Genomic DNA, 19844 nt, shown 5'->3' with positions numbered 1-19844 from the left:
AAAAGTGTATATGCATTTTCACTCAGACTTTTTCTCTTATGAGTTTTAATTATATGAATTAGAAAACTATTGTGAAAACAACTGACTTTATATATTTAGTGTTCCTCTTCTGCTTCATTCTCTTCCAAATACAGACAAGACAAATGAGTACAGCACTCATTAAAAACAAATTATTTTTCTCAACATGAAAAGTAAAAAACTCTGGATCTAGAAGAAAAATCAACAATAATTTTGTCTTTAAAGTTAGATTTGTATTTTCTTGTATTTATTTTGTGGAAATATGATTTTTATAAAATGATTTATTAAAAAGCTTATTTTTTTAAGTTTACTGATATAATAATTTTACCCTCTAGATATGTTAACACATCCACCTCTAGATATTTTTCTAATTTGGAAAATTAAGTCATGTGTGGTTTTATACTCTGTCCACAGTCATCAGTTATTAAAAGTATTTGTTTATACTTTGTTTTCTTCTGTTCTTGTGCAAACAAGCATAATACCTCCTGGATAACTTCAGGCAAGATATAAAATAACAAAACAAAATCCTTAAATTCATTGAAGGAATTATAGTTATCTTTCATCTTTATGTTATTAATAGTTTGTAATTATTTCATTCCCTACAGTATTTCCCAGTAGATTCTATGCATGTTGTAATAGAGAAGATAATTTGGTTTTTGTTGTTCATTCAGTCTTTAGATAGCTCACAGTTGTTTCTTGTGGATAGTCATAATTAATTCAGATTCACTAAAATCGACTTAGATGTATAAGAGTAATAACCAAGATAGTAAAATGGGTTCTAATGTGATCATCTTAAACTCTCCATATTTAAATTAGAGTTTAAACCTATAATAATATGACTTTCATTTCTGATATGTTTACTTTAACCTTATCCAGCAATTTAGCAGGTATGTCTGTAGTTTTATGTTAAAATTATTGTTTATGTCTTATAGCTAATCTGATATCCTCTGCTGTTAAAAAAATCACTGCAGACTTTTTCCATGTGAATTTTCATAAACAAATATAAAGCAATTTAGACAGCTGTTTGTGCTATTTCATCAATAATGGCTAAGTGAGTTGTGATTGAGTTTTCTTTAGACTAAATGGTTTGTGTTACAAACTAATAAAAGGAACTAAGAGACTATTAATATTTAGAAAACCCCAAAATAAAAAGCACAGAAAGTATGTTGAAAATAAGTTTTATCTGTAGTTTCCATTCTTTTAAAAATGACTATGATGCTTCAGTACCTACTGAATTTTACCTTCCTACTTTCATATTTCCACAAGCCAGACTGTTTTCACAGATCAGACTACAATGTTATGAGTCTGTAATAATTTCCCCTGGAAAACTGAAGGATTATCATATAAGAAGCCTTATAGAATGGTGGTTAAAAGTTAACTGGAGCCTAATTGCCTATGATCAAGTCTTTGTTCTGCTATTTGCTGAGTAAATTGGACCTCAGGTTCCCCTTCTGTGAAATTGAGATAATAAATTCATTATATTTAGAACAGCACTAGAATGCACTACTCACCTTATAAGTGTTAAGCTATGTTTACTTATTTTTTCTGAAATTTCTTTCAAATGATAAAAAAAAAAGATAACTAATTAGTTACCATTCTTTAAGATTGGTAACTAATACAGCATAAAACAGCTTAGTTAAACTGAGTTTTACCTTTAAAGAAAGATTCTGTGATACTAATATTGCTGCATTTTCAACACTAAAATATTTATATAATCAACATGTATGTAAGCTTTTAAAGATAGCTTTAGATACTCTGTAGTTGTTTTCTTCTCAAGTGAGAGTACAAAGTTACTTGTTGTCTAACTTATAAATCAAATTTCTATTATTTCCCTATTAAGAAAGTTAGGGCTAATACTTTTACAACTTACACATTTTTGTCTGTGCATATTGCACGTGCAAGTTTGACACTTTGGAACTTTCAGAAGCAAATATATGGATAGAAATAAAATTAAAGTCTTAATCATGTGATTAAACTTTAAAAAGATAAAAAACAGAATCAGTTGGATTTGACCAATTATAAGTTATCTTTCTACATTTTTCAGTCACTTTGATTCAACAAAATGGTTTTGTTTATCAGTCAATGGTGCCAAAAATTAAATTCCAGTCTTAATTTTAGGTTCATGATTGTTAGCTCTCCTGGGATTCTTCTCACATTTCAAGAAAAGTACAATAATTTTTTCAGAAACATGTGCTTTATAGAATTTATGTAATAATAAATTTGAAATTATATATCAAAATATACAAAACAAATAAGTAGGTAACTCGTATATAGAACCCTTGCTGTAGTTACAGGAAAAAACAAACGGAAGTCACTAGTCCCACCTTAGTTTCATGACCACAGATCTCAAATGACCCCCTAATTCTGTCAGGTAATCATAAGCCCAGTCACTTTTTTACTCTCTGAATGTCTTTTTCATAAATCCTTGTCTCATTTCAACACCTGTATTAGTTTTTTGTGTGTAACTGACTGCCACAAATTTATTGGCTTAAACTGCACACATTTATCACCTCAGTTTTCAATGGGTCAGAAGTCAAAGGCACTGTTAGCTGAGTCCTCTGCTCAGAGTCAAAAGCCAGCAATCAAAACTATCAGCTGGGGTTTATTTTCATCTGGAGGCCTGACTGAAGACTAATCTGATTTTAAGTTCTTGTAGGTTGATGACAACATTCAGTTTTTCATAGCTGTATGACTGGGGACCCCAACTTCTTGTTGACTGTTGACAAGAGGAAGATCTCAGAGTCTAGAGGCTACCCAGGTCTCCTGCTATGTGACCCTCTCTACTGGCGTTTCACAGTGTGGCTTTTTGCTTCTTGCAGACAGCGGGAAAATCTCTCCCCATTATATTTTAGCACAATGAAGTCTCATTGAACCTAAATGTAAGAATTACTTTCTACCATACAGTGAAATTTAATCAGAGTAGTGACATTCCATCCCTTTGCCATATCCTGTAGGTTAGAATCAGGTCACAATTTCTCCTCATGCTTAAATGGAGGGAACTATACAAGGCATAACACCAAGAGTGTAGAGATCATGAAGCCATATAAGAATTGTCTGTGCCACGCCGAGGTCTCTTGCTCTGTCCTCACTCCAGGCTCATAACCTTAACTTCCTACTTGACTGAGAAAAATGGAAGCAATAAAAACTTTCACAAAATCACAGCTTCACCTGTACCCACATATGCTACCTCTCAACTTTCCCTGCTTCTGTTTAAAACAAGTAATTTCAGTTGCACATTAAAGGCTCAATATTTTTTCTTTATTCAAGGTCATCTCTTCACTAATTGTCCCCTCTCTGTCATCTGTTAAGTTTTTTACCTCTATAACATTCCCATCAGCATACGTATATCTGTTTTTTCCTCTCATCTTAAAAGACAAAACAAAACTTCTTTTAATCTCACTTCCCTCACCAGCTAATGCTCCATTTCTTATACTACTTTGTAGCAAAACTCACAAAAGTGTTTACTCTCTGTTTTGCAATTTTTTGTCTTCCCATTTTTTTCTTAAATCCATTCCTGTCAGATTTTTTCCTCCACAATTCTGCTAAAACTGTTTGTCTAGGACATCAGAGATGACCCCACCATTAATTTCTGTTGTCTGTTGTCAATCTGCATGGAACTTAATCTATCCACAGTATTTATTATAATTTGTCACTTTTGCTTCCTTGGTGTACTTTCATTGCTTGATGTACTTTTATTACTTGACTTCCAGGATATTATTGCACACCCTTTTTTTTTTCCTCCTGTATCATGCCATGTGCTTCATCTCAAAATCCTTTGCTAGTTCCTCCCATCATCCTTCTTAATGTTGGAGTAAGTGGATCTTAATATTTGAAACTCTGGATGTATACTTTTCTTCCTCTTCATATACTACCTTGGCTTTTATATTCTGACATATGCAAAATTTATGTTTTCATTGAGAAGTAGGTTTACTATGAACTAATGAAGCTTAAGGGCTACCCCAGTGGCTTAGTGGTAAAGAATCCGCCTGCAATACAGAAGACACAAGAGACCCGGGTTCGATCCCTGGGTTGGGAATATCCCCTGGAGGAGAGCATGGAAACCCATTCCATTGTCCTTGCCTGGAGAATTCCATGGACAGAGGGGCCTGGCAGGGTATAGTCCATGGGGTCACAAAGAGTTGGACTTGACTGAAGCGACTGAGCACGCATGCAGTGAAGCTTAAACCTTAGGATTCTTCACCTGCGCAGGCTTATTACAAGGCCCTCTACCTAATTTTATGTTTATAATTTTGAATGTAGAGGACAAAGATGTCCTCTAAAATTGTGAAAGATTCAGGTCCCACATAACAAGGGTTCACATTTATCTCTAATACACATATCAGAGTGAAACTACAGACTATATCCAAGTTTCCACTCAGCACTTGCACATGCATATCTAATGGACATCTTTAATTCAGAAGTCCACAAACTACCCCAAACCTGCTCTATCTATAGCCCTTACAGTCTCTATTGAAGCAATTCCATGGACCGTTTTCTCAGATCTCAAGTCTTGGATTCATTCTCATCTCTTTTCTTTCATACCCCAAATCCAGTTCCTATAAGAAACAATGTTGACTCTATCACTAAAATACATATAGAATGTTGACCTCTTCTCATTACATCTACTGCTACCCTAGTCCAAGCCTGAATTATTACAATCGTGTCTATATAGATTTCCCAGACTTTCTACCTTTGCACCCAAAAATCTGTTCTCCACTGAGCAAATGATTTCTTATAAAATTTCTCTGCTTACGCCTGTGATAGTTTTCCTTTGAACTTAGCAAAAGCCAATATCCTCCAAATGACATCTAATTAATTTATAAGATCCTTGCCAGATTACCACTTTCACTTCATTTCATATCAGTTGCCTCCTTACTCTGCCCTAGGTAAACCCACCTGCTTGGGTTGCCTTGCAGACATTAGGCAAGTTCTTGCCTCTCTCTACACGAAATTCTCCAATCTCAAAGAGATCTACTTGGCTAACATCTTCAATAGTCATCAAGTCTTTCTTCAAATATCGCTTCTCAATACCCTTTTGAGATGGATGTATCAAGCCACCCGATTTGATATTGCAACCTGGCCTCCCCATTCTTCCAGTACTTCTGATTCCCTTTATCTTGCTGATTTTTTTTTTTCTTTTGCCTCGCAGAACACTGCATGCTTTGCTTGCTGTTGTTCAGTCACTAAGTTTGTAACCCCACAGATTGCAGCATGCCAGGTCTCCCTGTCCCTCACTATCTCCTGGAGTTTACCCAAGTTCATGTCCATTGAGTCGGTAATGCCATCCAACCATCTCATCCTCTGCCACCCTATTTTTTCCCAGCATCGGGTCTTTTCCAATCAGTTGACTGTTTTCTTATCATCATACTAAAAAAATTATATATTGTCAGCCTCACTGTCCTAGAAAATCAAGTTACATGAGAACAATAGTCTGTTCTATTCTTTGATGTATCAGAAGCATTTGTTCCTTAGTCCCTAAGTCATATCCAACTCTTTTGTGACCCCACGGACTATAGCCCACCAAGCTCCTCTATCCATGGGATTCTCCAGGCAAGAATACTGGAGTGGGTTGCCATTTCCTCCTCCAGAGGATCTTCCTCACCAGGGATTGAAATCAGGTCTTCTGCATTGGCAGGAGGGTTCTTTTCCACTGAGCCACTAGCCTGGAACATTAATAGATTCTCAATAAGTATTTGTTGAGTGGCTAGTATTAGTTGGAAGAATAGGCTTATAGTCTGTATGGTTTTTAAAACTCATTTTTTATTTTTGAAAATCCTTTCTTCAAATGAAATCTTGGCACAGAAGTTCTCTAAAAATGTAAGCCAACAGAAAAAGAAATACTATTGATTGTATAACGACATTAAGTAAAAGGGACATAGCCTTCTTTGTTAGATAACTTTTTCACTTCACCAGTACTCAGAGCAGTTTAAAAATATTTTTTTGTTTGTTTTGCAGAGGAAACCAGTCAAGCTCTTACCTCAAATAGGTCATAATTCTCCAACAAAATGTAAAAATTAAGTTTTATTTCCTTCAGTGTTGTATGTGATATCATGATAGTATTCTTTAGAAATATGTTTAATAAAATCCTAGAAAAATAGTGAAATTCAAATATTCTTTTTAAATGAACTTGCTGACTTTATTATACACATTAGATTTTATGTACTCATAGCTATTAGGATGAGCCTTATAAAATTGCTGATATTTGACTGCAGTTCCTTAGGCTCAACATAGAGTATCATATTCATATCAAAATCTCCAAGAATTCTTAGAAATAAATTGGGCCAAAATTGAATCCATATTAGGAGAACATGGAGTTTTCATATAAAAACATCAAACATTCCCTTAATAAATAGACAGACTTACAGTAACCTTGGAGGGGAAAACTTAATATCATAGAAACCTTAATTCTTTTAAAGTAAAATGTAAATCTGTTGCAATTTCCCTTATATTCATTCCCTTTTTGTCTGGTTTTATGGGAAAGTGAAGCAAGACAAAATGATTTTAATATTCATATGAAAAATGCCTGAGATTTACCATGAGACAGTTAATAGAATAGTTACCAAAATAATGTGTATGAGATTAAATACTTCACTCAGTATTAAAACTTACTATAAAACTCTAATAGTAAACCATATTTGGCATTAACACAAGCAAATATAATTGGTCAATGAAATGTAACATGTCAGAAATAGACCTAAGTTATATATGGGAACTTACTATATTCTGTCATTCCTTAAGAAAGGTAGTATAATTTAGAAATTAAGAGACTCGTACTCTTAGGCCATAGTTCCTAGCTTCAAATTAAATCTTTGCTGCTTCCTAATATTCTAACTTGAGAAAACATCCTTAACTTCACCATGTGCTGTGTGTTTGTAAAATGAATAATAACAGTGCCTGCTTCACAGGGTTGTCATGATTCTTGAGTGAAATCAGTGCATGAGAAGCATTGAGAACTCTGCTTGGTCCAGAGTAACATTTACGTGTCATTTTATTTATTTTAGAAAAAGATGTTTTATTTGATAAATGGTACTGGCATACTTGACTATCCACCTGAAGGAAAATAAATTTAACCTCTACCTTGTCCAGTATATAAAAATAGATCTTAGTGTATTCAAGATTGAAACTGTAAGACTATGTGATGAAATTATGAAGTGAGAAATAAAGTTGAGGATGACTTTCTAGAGCAAGAAGGAAATATGAGACATAAAGGGATAGGTTAAAACATTCAAATTTACAAATATTTTATATTTTTATATAGTGGAATACACCGTTAACAAGCAAAAGGTGACAGCATCCTTGAAAAAATATGTTTAGCATATATGACAATGAATTACTGTAAAGAGAGCCCCTAGATTGATAGTATAAAATAAAAATCCAGGAGAAAAAATAGGTCAAGATTACGAAAAGGCAGTTTATAGAAGAGGAATGGAAATGTCCAATAAACACATGAAAGCGTATTTAACCTTACCAAGTATCAGGAAAATTTCAATCAGCATTCACAAGATTATATTTTTTCACCAGACAGACAAAATTTTATATGCATATGTGTAATACACATAAATCAGGAACACAAAAATTAATCTCTGTGTGGGCCTATGTGTGTGTGTTCATAAATTAAAAGTGTAGTCAAGGATATAGGCAATAATCATTCTCTTACAGTGTTGATGTAAGAAATGCTATATCATTACAGCTTTTGAGCATCTACCCGGTAAAATTTAATGCACCAATACATGGAAATATAGAGACAAAGATGTATATTGCAGCAAAAGTTGGAAAACCATCCGACCTTTAGCAGGAAAGTGGCTAAGTAAATATGGTATTATAGAATATTAATGTGGTAACACTATTAAAAATAATGAATTAGAGCCACATAAATTGGCCTAGGATAGTGTTCATAATATTAACTGAAGAAAATTAAGTTGCTAAGAAACATATGGCCTTCTTTTTAATAGTCAAAAAATATCTTGTGTTTGTGTATCGTCCGGATGATGACAAGGAATACGAACATTATTAAGTTTTTATATTTCTGCTTTGGTTTCAAAATGCTAACTAGGGGAAAGTAAAACAAGATGGAAAAAAACAATGGCTTCAGTTACAATTTATGTAATGTTTTAAGGAATCTAAAGTGGGAACTTTCCAAAAGATTGAGAAAGAGTGGACCATCTTTGATATTAGATATATGTGGACTACTTGGCCCTTTCATTTCCTGGTTGTCAGATGCTTGTTGAGGAGTTTCAAGAAGGATCACAAGAGAGGCTTCAGGACTAGAAGAGATACACTTTAGTGGCAAAGGAAATGGCAGTTGTTTCATAGTTAAAAGTTATGCCAAATTAAATGATTATGTAATATTTGTAATATTTTTATTTATTCTTTATTAATATAGCAAAAGGTCTCAATTCTAGTCTCATCAAAATTACCAATAGAGATTCTTATTTAATAAATCTAGGATGAGATTATGCATCCATATTTGAACAGTTAGAAAAACGTTTCCTAGAGTCTTTACTTGGGTAACACCATTTACCATATGAAAATGCACAGTAGTTTATTAAAAACTATAATTATACAATTGTGTATTACATAGCAATTTCCCTTTACAAAGACTTTTTATGAAATAACACTTCAAATATTATTTGATAAACATTAAAGAAAAACATACTTGTATAGAAATTGAGGGGTGTTAGTTTTATCACTGAGAACAGTAGAGGTTTACTAGTAATTACAATTTAAATCTATGAATAAATATTATACAAAGGATAATTGTCTTTTCAGATAGTCATAGTTTTTTGACTATTGCCAAATTCATTTAGAGGTTTTCTAACCTTGGAGATCTTTATATATGCAGATTATGTTACTATTTTCAAAGATTATTTAGCAATATTTTTGCCAAAAATGATGGTAAAAGGCTAAATGAGCACTTCCTAACTATACCCATTCCACTGCAAATGTCTGGCTTCGTTAGTGTGCTGTGCTGTAGATGATGTGCCCTTCACAGCTAGTGATGGGCATCAGGGGATCTTTCTGAGGGCAAGTTAAGAATTTCTGCTGAAAACAGCACACCATTAATATTTTCAGGTTAGAATTATAACATATCTTTTAGGTTATGTGACCTTCCAAAGTCCCTGCTAAAGGTTCATTTCATATGAAGATGTACTTGTATTTATGGAAAGCCTAGGGCTTTTGAAGTTTTCAGATTGAAGAAAATGGTACACTCCAGGGGGAAAAGAGTTAATGAAATGTGAAATGTACCTTATTTTACATCCTATATGTGCTTTGGGCACTGATAAGAATACAGAGTGCCTTGTCTAGTATTAGCTGCTAAGTAGGCAGATAGGCAATATTCTTTGTTTTTCTGGACTGCTACCTAGTAGGTAAAGGTGGTTTGTTGGTTTCGTCAGCATTCTCCTTTAAGTCAGAGCTCTGGTAGTTCTTGCAGATGCTGTGTTCTCAAGCCAGAACATTATATGTGCCTTTATATAACCAAAGCACTTAATGTTTCATTACTCCAGAATGTGCACTAGTCTTCAACAGACTTTTTTGTCTTTCAATTAAAGCCATATAAAATAGAAAATACACAAAATAGGAAAATTGGGTAGTTATCAACATTTTCAACATTTCAGTTTTATTTAGAAAATGATTAGAAGTAGGAATACTTTTGCATATTCTCTTAGATAAGAGTAGTTTTGCCAGAGTTGATAATCTGTTCACTGTGGATAAAAATTTATTTCTCATTTTTATTTCTAATTTTTTAATCTTTGATTTGGGAATATTCCAGTTGATCTTTTTCATCTTCTGAACATAATACCTCATAATTTATTTTATTGGTCTTTAGTTTAGCTATTGTTTTTTTTTTTTCCTTCCATTAGGTGATACAGTCCTTCAGTTACATTTTAAAAATATTTTTGAAAATAAAAATGGTTTGTTTCGTTATAAAGCTTTTAGCCAACTAACAGTTATAAACGTATTTTTATTAGTGTTTCATTAATGTTTTAGAAGTGAATTGCTTCAATCCATCCATAGGAAAAGAATTTAGTTCTATGACTAGTAATATGTTTATTTAAATTGCAGACATTCTTCTGTAGCTTTTCATTTATGAGTCGGTATATGTTTTCATATTCCAAGTATTAATATAATGAGAATAATTCAGGACATTTTCATTTCTCAATGACAGTCATTTGTGATAGTAAGTTAACAATGTCCCTTTACTAATAAGATACTGAAATATAGACACCTATTATTTTTTTAAAAAGCATATATTGCCTTCAGAAATACTCTTGGTGAAATTAAAATATAAGAAATGTTGAATTTAGCTTGATTAGTAAATATAAAATACCTACAAGTAACTGTAATTTGATTTCAATAATATTTTAAATCATGTTAAAAATATGGCACATCAATCTATCATTAATTAATAATACTTAACTTTAATGGTGAAAATCGCTTAATCAAAAATTTGTAAAAGCAAAATAATCCAAATTGTGAAAGTTTTCTTAGTAATTAGCTACCACAGTTACCTAAGTTTAAATAGAGATCAATTTTTAAACATAGTTCAACATTTACCTCCAATAATATCTTATCAGATTAGTTTGCTTACATTATAGAGTATTGAGTCAACCCATACTCAGAATTTTAAATGGCTTTATATTCCTAGATTAACTTTAGTGGTTTTCCTAAACAGGCATTTAGCATAATTACATTCTTATTTAAAACTATGATTTTACATTTTCTTGTTTTAAAATTTTATATGTATTTTCTGGGACTTCCCTGGCGATCAAGTACTTACAATTCCATTCTTCCAGTGAAGAGGACACAGGTTCAATCCCTGGTTGGGGAACAAAGATCCCACATGCCAGGTGGCATGGTCAAAAATAAAACAAAAACAAAAAAATTTTTAGGTATTTTCTATATCTGTTTTTCTGCCAGCTCATTTTATAATACACATTTAAATGTTTATTAGTATTTATTATGCCACATGTCTGGAAGCTTCATGAAAGCGAGATCTTATGCTTTCTGTTTAACTCTGTATCTCCAGGAATAGTACCTAGAATTCAGTAAATAATTATTCAATGAATATAGGAAATATACTAAATTTATTTTAAATGACTTGTTCGTTCTGCTTTTGCAGGACTTCAGCAGCCTAATTTGGGGATAATTTTTCGATTTCCTTTGTTATGGTGCTTTAAAAACTTTTTAAATAAGACAAGTTTTTATATGGTAAGAAAAAAAGCTCATCTGAAACCCAGCCTCTATTATTTTATTCAGTTTTATCTGTGTATAATTTTACACTGTTTAACTCAAATTCTACATATACATTTATATATATTTTTTTAATTGTGCATAGATATTTTCCACATTATTTTATTATAGTTTCATATGGTGTCTTATACTGTTTTACTGTGTATATGACATTTTCCATGTTTGGGATTATTTCCCAGATAGATCACAGAAGGAGAGAAACTAAGTTAAAGATTATGCTCATTTTATAATGTAATGTGTTACGTAAAGTGATTTCCTAAATATATTGCCACAGAAAAGAGGTTAAAAGAAAGAGATTAAGATAGTTAAGCCTGTCCCTTATTTTCATTTAGTTTGCCTTTTTGTGTGATTAATTTTGCTGTTTTGTGGAATATCTTTGATTATTTTAGATGTTAAATATTTTCTTGTCCTGCACAGTCCTTTGCTGTTCACTGTTTAATGAATTATCTGTTCACTTTTGCCTTCCACTAGATTATCTTGTCCATTCCTCTGGCTTTAAATACTATTGCTGTGTTAACTCTCAAACCCACAACCAATCACCTACTTGGCATGTTCTTATGGGTGGTGCATTTCAAACTTGATATATACAAAATAGAATTTTTGATTCTGTCTTTATCTTTCACACCTTTCCATCATCTGCTTCAGTAAACACAGCCCCTACTTTCATGTTCATAGCTGTTTTTCATTTTTTTAGTTTATTGTTATAACCTCTAAAATATCAAGTTTAAAATATTTGTTTTCATATTAAAAGCCCAAATATATATTTCATTAATCAGAATTAAGAGCTCTGAACTTATTATATATACCCTGAAATAGCTAAGCTAAAAAGAGAAGGTTTGAAACTAATAGTTTCAAAAAGCTTTTTAATAATTTGACACGTGGATGGTGATGGCAAATGAGATTTCCAGAAATTTAACCTCAATTTAGTAAAATCTGGTTTGGTAAGCAATAAGAAGACAAACCCCAAATTATTTTCATTTGGAAATAATAAGCTGCTCTATAATAGTTTATCATTCACACCCTCATGTTTTCTTCATCATTACTTGACCTCTAGTAGTAGTCTTTTTTGATATATCTAGAGTGCTTATCCCCTCAACATAACAGACATAGTTCCAAGGGCTATTTTTTATTTTTTTCTTAACCCATAAAGAATATATTTCTCCTGTTTTTCTTATTCCTAAGTATATCCCTCTCTGAAATATAGTATGTATTTTTAAAACATGCAGCAGTCACCAAAAAGGGGGGGGGGGCGAAACTTGGAATAATTCTTCAGTGGAAAAAGCAAAAAAAAAAAATGTATTAAATTTTAAAAAATTGTTCAGTTAAACTTGGTTTGCCTTAAGAAATTTTGTGGTGATTATCATTCATTTTCTGTCTTATCTCAAAGAAACACAAAAAAGAGGTGTGCTGTCTGTCATCCTCTACCGTATCTTACAGCCAGAGGGGAAAGTAAAGTATGGCCCTTTGGAAGAAGATATAAAATGAAAGTACAGTTTCCACAAAGCTTTTAAAAGTCAATTATTTTAAGGTAAAAATGCAATTGCTTGAAGTAAGGCAAGATGTGGGAGGTAATTATACCAGTTAGGAATTGTGATTATGAGTCAGGAGAAGTAGACACTGTGATTGAGTCATCTTATTAATTGATCCAGTTTATCACTTAGTCAAGTAAACACTGAAATGTTTGTATTCTAGACTTTTAGAACCAACCTGACAACATTTTTTTATGGCTGAAGAAGCCTAGCCACAAGCTTAATGAGTAAGAAGTTACAAAATAACATATGAAAAAATAATAAATGAAAAATTATAAAAAGACATAGAGTGCATATTTAATTTAATTTTATTGGATTTTTAAATAGCAAATATGTTACTGATTTCAATAATTTTATAAGATTAAAACATCTGTACATTTATTTCATAGATTTCAGTATGGTTGTAACATAATTTGAATTTTAGATTTTAGAGATGATAAAGTTGTTTTTTTTTTTTTTTTGGTAAGAACCCAGTATCATACGTTACACACACATACACACACACACTCACTCACTCACTCTTTCTCTTTCTCTCTGCTGCATGGCCATCTTTCAAATAGTTTATTTAGTTCTTACATATATATCTATTTATTTTCATTGCATTTGAGCTGCTGTTGGAAAACCTAAGATTTCACAAAGTTAAAATAGGTGAGTTTAAGGGGAAGAACAGTGTGGGGAATACAGGTAACATTTTAGTCATTTGAAACAAATGAATATACAAAGGCAGAGACCTAGAAAAACACGTAATATAGAGTATATTCGAGAACTAGCAGGTAAAGTTTGGCTTCAGCATAGGATACTAGTCATAGAAATTAAACTGGAAAGACAACTTGGGGACAAGGTATGGAGAATTTGGAAAGTCTACATGAGGAATCTGGATAATTTAGTGGGTAGCTGGAGTGAAATCACTGAAGGCTATTGAGTAGTTTTTTAATAAAGCTAAAATAAAAACACCTACAAGTCTTTGATTTTTATCGATGACAAAACTGAAGTGTTTTGACAAAGGTCACACAGCAGAGCTAGGGTGAGGGTGCATATGTCCTAACTACCAATTCTAGATTCTTCTTATTACACCACACTTTACTTTAGATAGGCTAAACAGTAGGACTGGCAAGAACCGTACAAGGGAAAAAAATCAACAGTGCATAACAGGATGTAGAGATCTAGGGAGCAAGAGAAGGCACAGATGGCTTCCAGGTTTAAAACCTGGTGTTGGCAGTAGGTGGAGGGTAAGGATATATGAGAAAAGACACAGCATGGTATTTTATGATAGATACTGAGACATGCTTGTGAAAAATGGTACTGCCTTAAATTTGGTTATCAAAAGTAAGTAGATTAAACAGACTAGTAGAGAGTTGGAAGAGCTGCTTTTTTATTCTTTTTGGAAGAAAAAGACATTCTTTTTCTATGTCATACATTTTTTGTCAAAGCAGTACTTTTTAGAAAGGCAGTTATTTATATAAAATCTATAATCAAAAGAAAAATACACTTTTTGCAAGTTACTCTGCTTGGCAGTTCAGTGTGGATCTGCCCAAGTGATACATGCATCTTCAATGGTCACTAGTAAGTGGTGTCTCAGTAGCCCACAGGGTAATACCCTAGGCAAATGAAGGAGATTTATCCTGTTAGATCATGCAGGGTATATCTCAGTAAAAGAATATTAGTTAATACACTCCTTTCTCTTTACCAGAGTTAAGACATCTTGGCTTTTAGAACATCAAGAGATACAATAAAATGTCAGTATTTTTTTTTTTTTTTGGAAAGGCAAATACTACATGATATAACAAGAACACATTTTCAAAGCTAATATTTTATCAATTACAAATTATTGAAATCTAATTCAAAGTGATGTAACAACAACAAAAAAAAAGATGGGGTTATATTGATTCCGTGCTGGCTTTAAACATGGTTAGATTCAGATGCCAAAATGCTATCAGAAACCTCTCTCTCTCTTTCCATTCCTCAAGTCTCTTTTTATCTAAGTTAACTTTATTTTCAGACAGCTTCTTCCTCCGTCCATATATTGACAAGATAGCACTAGTAACATCGAGCTTGTGTTCTACTAGATCACACGGTTACTTCCATCCCAACAGTTTCGTAGATTCTTAAGGCTCTTACTGGACCATCCTGTGTCACGTGCTCAATCCCAATTCAGTACCTGCTAAGAGATGTGGGAAGTGTGATATGTAGGCTTAGGTCATGTTTCCACTTCTAAAGGCATTGGAAGGTGGTCAGCCTTACCTAAAGTACCAGTACTTAGAATGAGAGAATATTTCCTGAAGGCAAAGTGGAGTCTGTTGTCAAAGGAGATGTCAGCTGACTGAATGAATGAGGTAATAGATAACCACCATTGACAGGAATTGCTAAAAAAAAGTAAAGCAGTACACATGTAGCGTAAAACATGGAAGCCCTAAATAAAATAGTTCATACTATTAATTGGGCTATCTTAAACTATACTTGAACTTGTTTTGCATTTTTAAGGTATGGCTTTATGAAATAATTCAATAATTTTCCTTCCCTAAGAAATATGCCTACAGACACTCTCATTCTTTTTTAAGACCATAATGAGTTGGAGTTCTTATTTGGCAAAGGAATAAATGTGTTTTTCTTAATGCTTATTTTTAATTAGAAAAATGTCAATTTTAAGTCTACCTATTTGGTGTTTTTAACTTTTTCATAGCATTCCCATAGAGGTTCTTCTTTTATGGTTGCAAATAAACAGTCGCTGTATTCCTTGTTTTTCTGAAAACAAGCAATTGGTATAATTATATTGTTAATCTTTTCTCATGTTTCTTTGATATAACAGTTGTAATCTAGGAATAAGGAAAATTTAAATACAATTCTTTTTTTTTAAAGTAGTACCATTATTTAAGCGGATCATCACTACTAAGACGGGTTTAGGTTTGAACAGGAACTCTCTGTGACATGGAGATAACAGCAACCTGACAGGGAATACGTAGTAAAGAATACAATACTAATACTACTAAAATGAAATATGATCATCTCTCAAAGATTTTCTTACCCCTTTTTCTTCAAGTTATACTGTCTCCTTTGTACACTTTACATATTTTTGTACCCACACTTTAGGACTTGACTGCACTGATACATTTACACATCTATTTTCTGTAACTGATCTGAGAGTTACGTAAAGGCAGGAACAGTATATATATCCTTTAGCTCCCAACACGGGGCCTGGGTCACTTAATAAGCTTTCTACAAAAGATTGGGTGGATGGTAGCAACTATAGGTCATATTTCTGAAGGGAAAACTGATTTGCAAATGTCAGGAATATATATGATATGGCTGATACTCATTACACCAAAAAATTGTATGCTAAGATACAACTTTTTTTTTTCTTTCAGTTCTTTAGAAATAAGAATGTATATGTCAGTGTGATAACAGAATGAATCAATGAAAATGAAGTCATAGATACAATTAAAATCAGCTATTTGTCCTCTCTTTTGGGATGTAAACACTGTCAATACACAGATTTTCCTTTAGGTAAATGTTGTATTTCCATGTCCCAAGAAGTAAGCACGTAGGCTGTCTCACATAATTCTCGACACACTTTTCTCATTCCCTACCCATTTTTCAGTTGCTCAGCATCTTCAAGCTTCCACACTTGTGGTTCACTTCTTTATGGCTCTAATCTGGCACATAAAATGGAAACAGAACACTATTCTCAAAAAAAAAAAATAAAACACTATTATCTCAGATACTATATTAATGCAAATGAATTATTTTTTCTTTTTGTCTCAACTTGTCCCTTTCAGAGAGTCTCTTTCCTGTCTGTCAATTTTAGATTAATACTAAATATGCAAATAAATATGAATGTATTCTTTTAATTTTTCAGAGAAAAAATAGAGTAAGAGGTTTTTCATGTCATGTCAGAAATAAAAGTTGAGTCATATTCATTGGCTAGGCTACAAAGTTATTTACTTTTATTAAATTTGGAGTTTAATATAAACTTACATTTATGTTTTCTTTAATTTTCTATTTCTAAAATCATTCATTGTAAGCAAAATTATAACTAAAGTTAATAAATGCTACATTATAAATATTAATATGCAATCACTACTGTCTTCTGTTCATACACACCTTTAGTTACATGTAGACGAAAATCAGTTGTATCAGTTATACCAGCAAAATTTGGAAGCTGCATCAGTATTTGATAAAATAACAAATATGGCTGACAGTATTTATTTAAGATTATGTCAAACATTAATAATTTAAACTAAAATCCAGAAAATGTACTTACTACATAAAGACATCTTTAGAATAAGGATAAATGACGTGGTGTAATTCTTCAATTTACAAAGATATATTTTTTTGGAAGATGTTTATTTTTATCAAAAGTTCACATACTGTTTCTGAAAAATACATTATTTTAGTTTTTTTGAATATTTAAAAGGAAAAAAATGATTAAAGGGAAAAATTTTAAAGGAAGGATGAGGTAATATGCTTGTATAAGTAACGTAAGTATTGGGTACACATTTGCAAGTTGTTCTAGAAAGACAGAACTAATCAATTAATCCTAGAGTTAAAAAAAAAAAGTTACAGCTGCAGTAACTGGTGTGCAGTGTGGTAGAAATTAACAAAATCTTCACACAACTTATAGAAGCTTATTTTAGAGTGGATGTTGTAAAATTATATGTTTCATTACTTTTTACTGACAGTCTGTAGGATAGCTTCCATTAACCTTTCATGTGCTATTAGTCTCTTCCTGGGTTATAATCATGCAGGCAGTCATTACACTGAGTAAAACAATAGTGGTATTAAATTTTAAAATAGCGCTTTTGAAAGTCTTAGTTGATTAATATGTTTTTCCTCATAAAAGATTGCATTAAAACACCTCAGTTTGTCAGTATATGTGTTTACAGCAATATTTTATTGCAAAAAATTTTCTAATTTTGAAAAGAAATCATGATTTATAAAATATAATCATATTTAACATTCAGATTTGTAAATCCTTAAAAGTAAATTTTCTTAATATTTTATGTGCACAGAATAAACTATAAGGATGATTCTAACTCATCTTAAGTGGTGTAAGATGTATTCATGGTTTAACTTTCTAATTGTATTACTTTAACATATTTCAATATTTCAGACAAATAATTTTCTACCAGAAAGTCTGAGAACAAAAAACAAGTTAACTTGTTAAAAAAAATTGTCTCTCAGTTGACTTCTTGAATATGAATGAACTTAATCAGGGGAACAAGAGAAATATATTTGACATTCCAAAGAAATGTTTCTAGAAAATTTAATTTTTTCAGTAAAATGATATGATTATATATAGACAAATTGTAATGAAACAAAATTCTACTGTGACTTTAATTTATACATGTGGGAAGAAAAGTTTTGTGGGATGTGTGTATATAATATGTGTAAATATATTAATGGGGTAACCTATTCTAGAATTTGAGTTTATACTTTCACTGCTTGCTATCTTCCTAAAAATACATGACTTTATTTTTTTTTTTTTAATTCTTACCCAAGTCTGTGTTTTAAAGATAGCATGGCAATACTTGCTAAAAATTAACTAATGAGATATCTCATAAAGTATCTCAACTAAATTTCTGCTGAAATTTATGCCCATTTAAATGTCTGGGACAAGGAAAGCAGTTACTTCAGTGCTTTGTCAGTGATAGAACATTCACAGTTTTTATCTCCTGGTGAATCATAAAAAGTGCCATATGTATTTTTGTGCTACCAAAATATAATTTTAAATGTTAATATCTACATTTTAATTGAAAGGGTTATGGAAAATACCATCCTGATTTTATACATCTTATAATAGTATTCGATTATGATTAAATAATTTAAAACATGCTGAGTTTTGTGGCTGGATGTTTTGGTTCAAATTAGCTAAAGTGCCTATACTTCGTATGGTCACAGTGAATCATTGTGACTATTCATGTGACTGCAGTAATTTTTAATTAATCTTTGGCAATATGGTTGTAAGGTCTATTTTTAAAAATGTAGCTATTGCTGCCAAAAAGAGAATTATCTACGTAATCAAAATAGTCATTTTACAAATTTAGACAGATGTAATATTACTCTCAAATAGCCCCTAACCTACCTAAAAGCTACTGAATTTTTTTATATTACTAATTGTTTTGAGTTATTGTTAAGGTTACAAGTTGGTATCAGTTTAGTTGTAAAACTAAAATACTACCTAAATATGTTGCCCTTCATCTCTGAAAATATTAGTCATGAAGTAAGGTATTGAACAACACAAAAATTACGAGGAACATGAAATTAATGTTTTAAAGGGACTCAAGGTAGAACTTTCCTACTTTTATCTTTCCTAACTTTGGTTTATAATCTTGTGCTCTTCGTTTTTATATGTTTTAGAGCAAAATATTCTTGAAGCCAAGTAGGTGAATCATGAACAGCATTTTGATTTTGGAGTTATATAAAAATGTTACCATTGATGACATATGATTTCTTCTTTTTGATAACTTCTGCAAAATTCACAGTCAAGGAAAATTTTTGTTTAATAATTTAAAACTGAAAATTGCCTTTTCCTTTGAAAATCCCAGGTTCACAAAATAACTATTACAATATGATATTGGTCACTTTAGAAATTGTGGTATTTCTATCTTTCATAAATTATGTTTAAACTAATTTTCAGTTTACTATTTTACTTTATGTAGGATAGCAAAGTAATATAATGTATGTGCGCAAAACAGAAGTATTATTTATACGTATTTTTTTTAATTACAGGTAAAGATTATAGTTCCCAACAGCACAGCAGGTCTGATAATAGGGAAGGGAGGTGCTACTGTGAAGGCTATAATGGAGCAGTCAGGGGCTTGGGTGCAGCTTTCCCAGAAACCTGATGGGATCAACCTGCAAGAGAGGGTTGTCACTGTGAGTGGAGAACCTGAACAAAACCGAAAAGCTGTTGAACTTATCATCCAGAAGATACAAGAGGATCCACAGAGTGGCAGCTGCCTCAATATCAGTTATGCCAATGTTACAGGTCCCGTGGCAAATTCCAACCCAACCGGATCTCCTTATGCAAACACTGCTGAAGTGTTA

At 31.9% G+C, this 19844-nt stretch overlaps 1 protein-coding gene across 11 annotated transcripts in view; it reads left to right on the top strand.

Moving 5' to 3' along the window:
• Positions 1–19844, top strand: part of NOVA1 (NOVA alternative splicing regulator 1) — a 166893-nt gene that overhangs the window by 144294 nt on the left and 2755 nt on the right. For all 11 annotated transcript variants that reach the window (XM_061394903.1, XM_061394902.1, XM_061394905.1 and 8 more), the window contains one exon: positions 19527–19844. This exon is cut by the window's right edge and continues 2755 nt beyond it. In XM_061394903.1, the coding sequence (XP_061250887.1) occupies positions 19527–19844 (318 nt within the window). The remainder of the gene's footprint in view (positions 1–19526) is intronic.

Source organism: Bos javanicus, chromosome 21 (genome assembly GCF_032452875.1).
Source record: "Bos javanicus breed banteng chromosome 21, ARS-OSU_banteng_1.0, whole genome shotgun sequence".
Taxonomy (NCBI): domain Eukaryota; kingdom Metazoa; phylum Chordata; class Mammalia; order Artiodactyla; family Bovidae; genus Bos; species Bos javanicus.
This window is presented reverse-complemented; position numbering and strand designations above follow the sequence as displayed.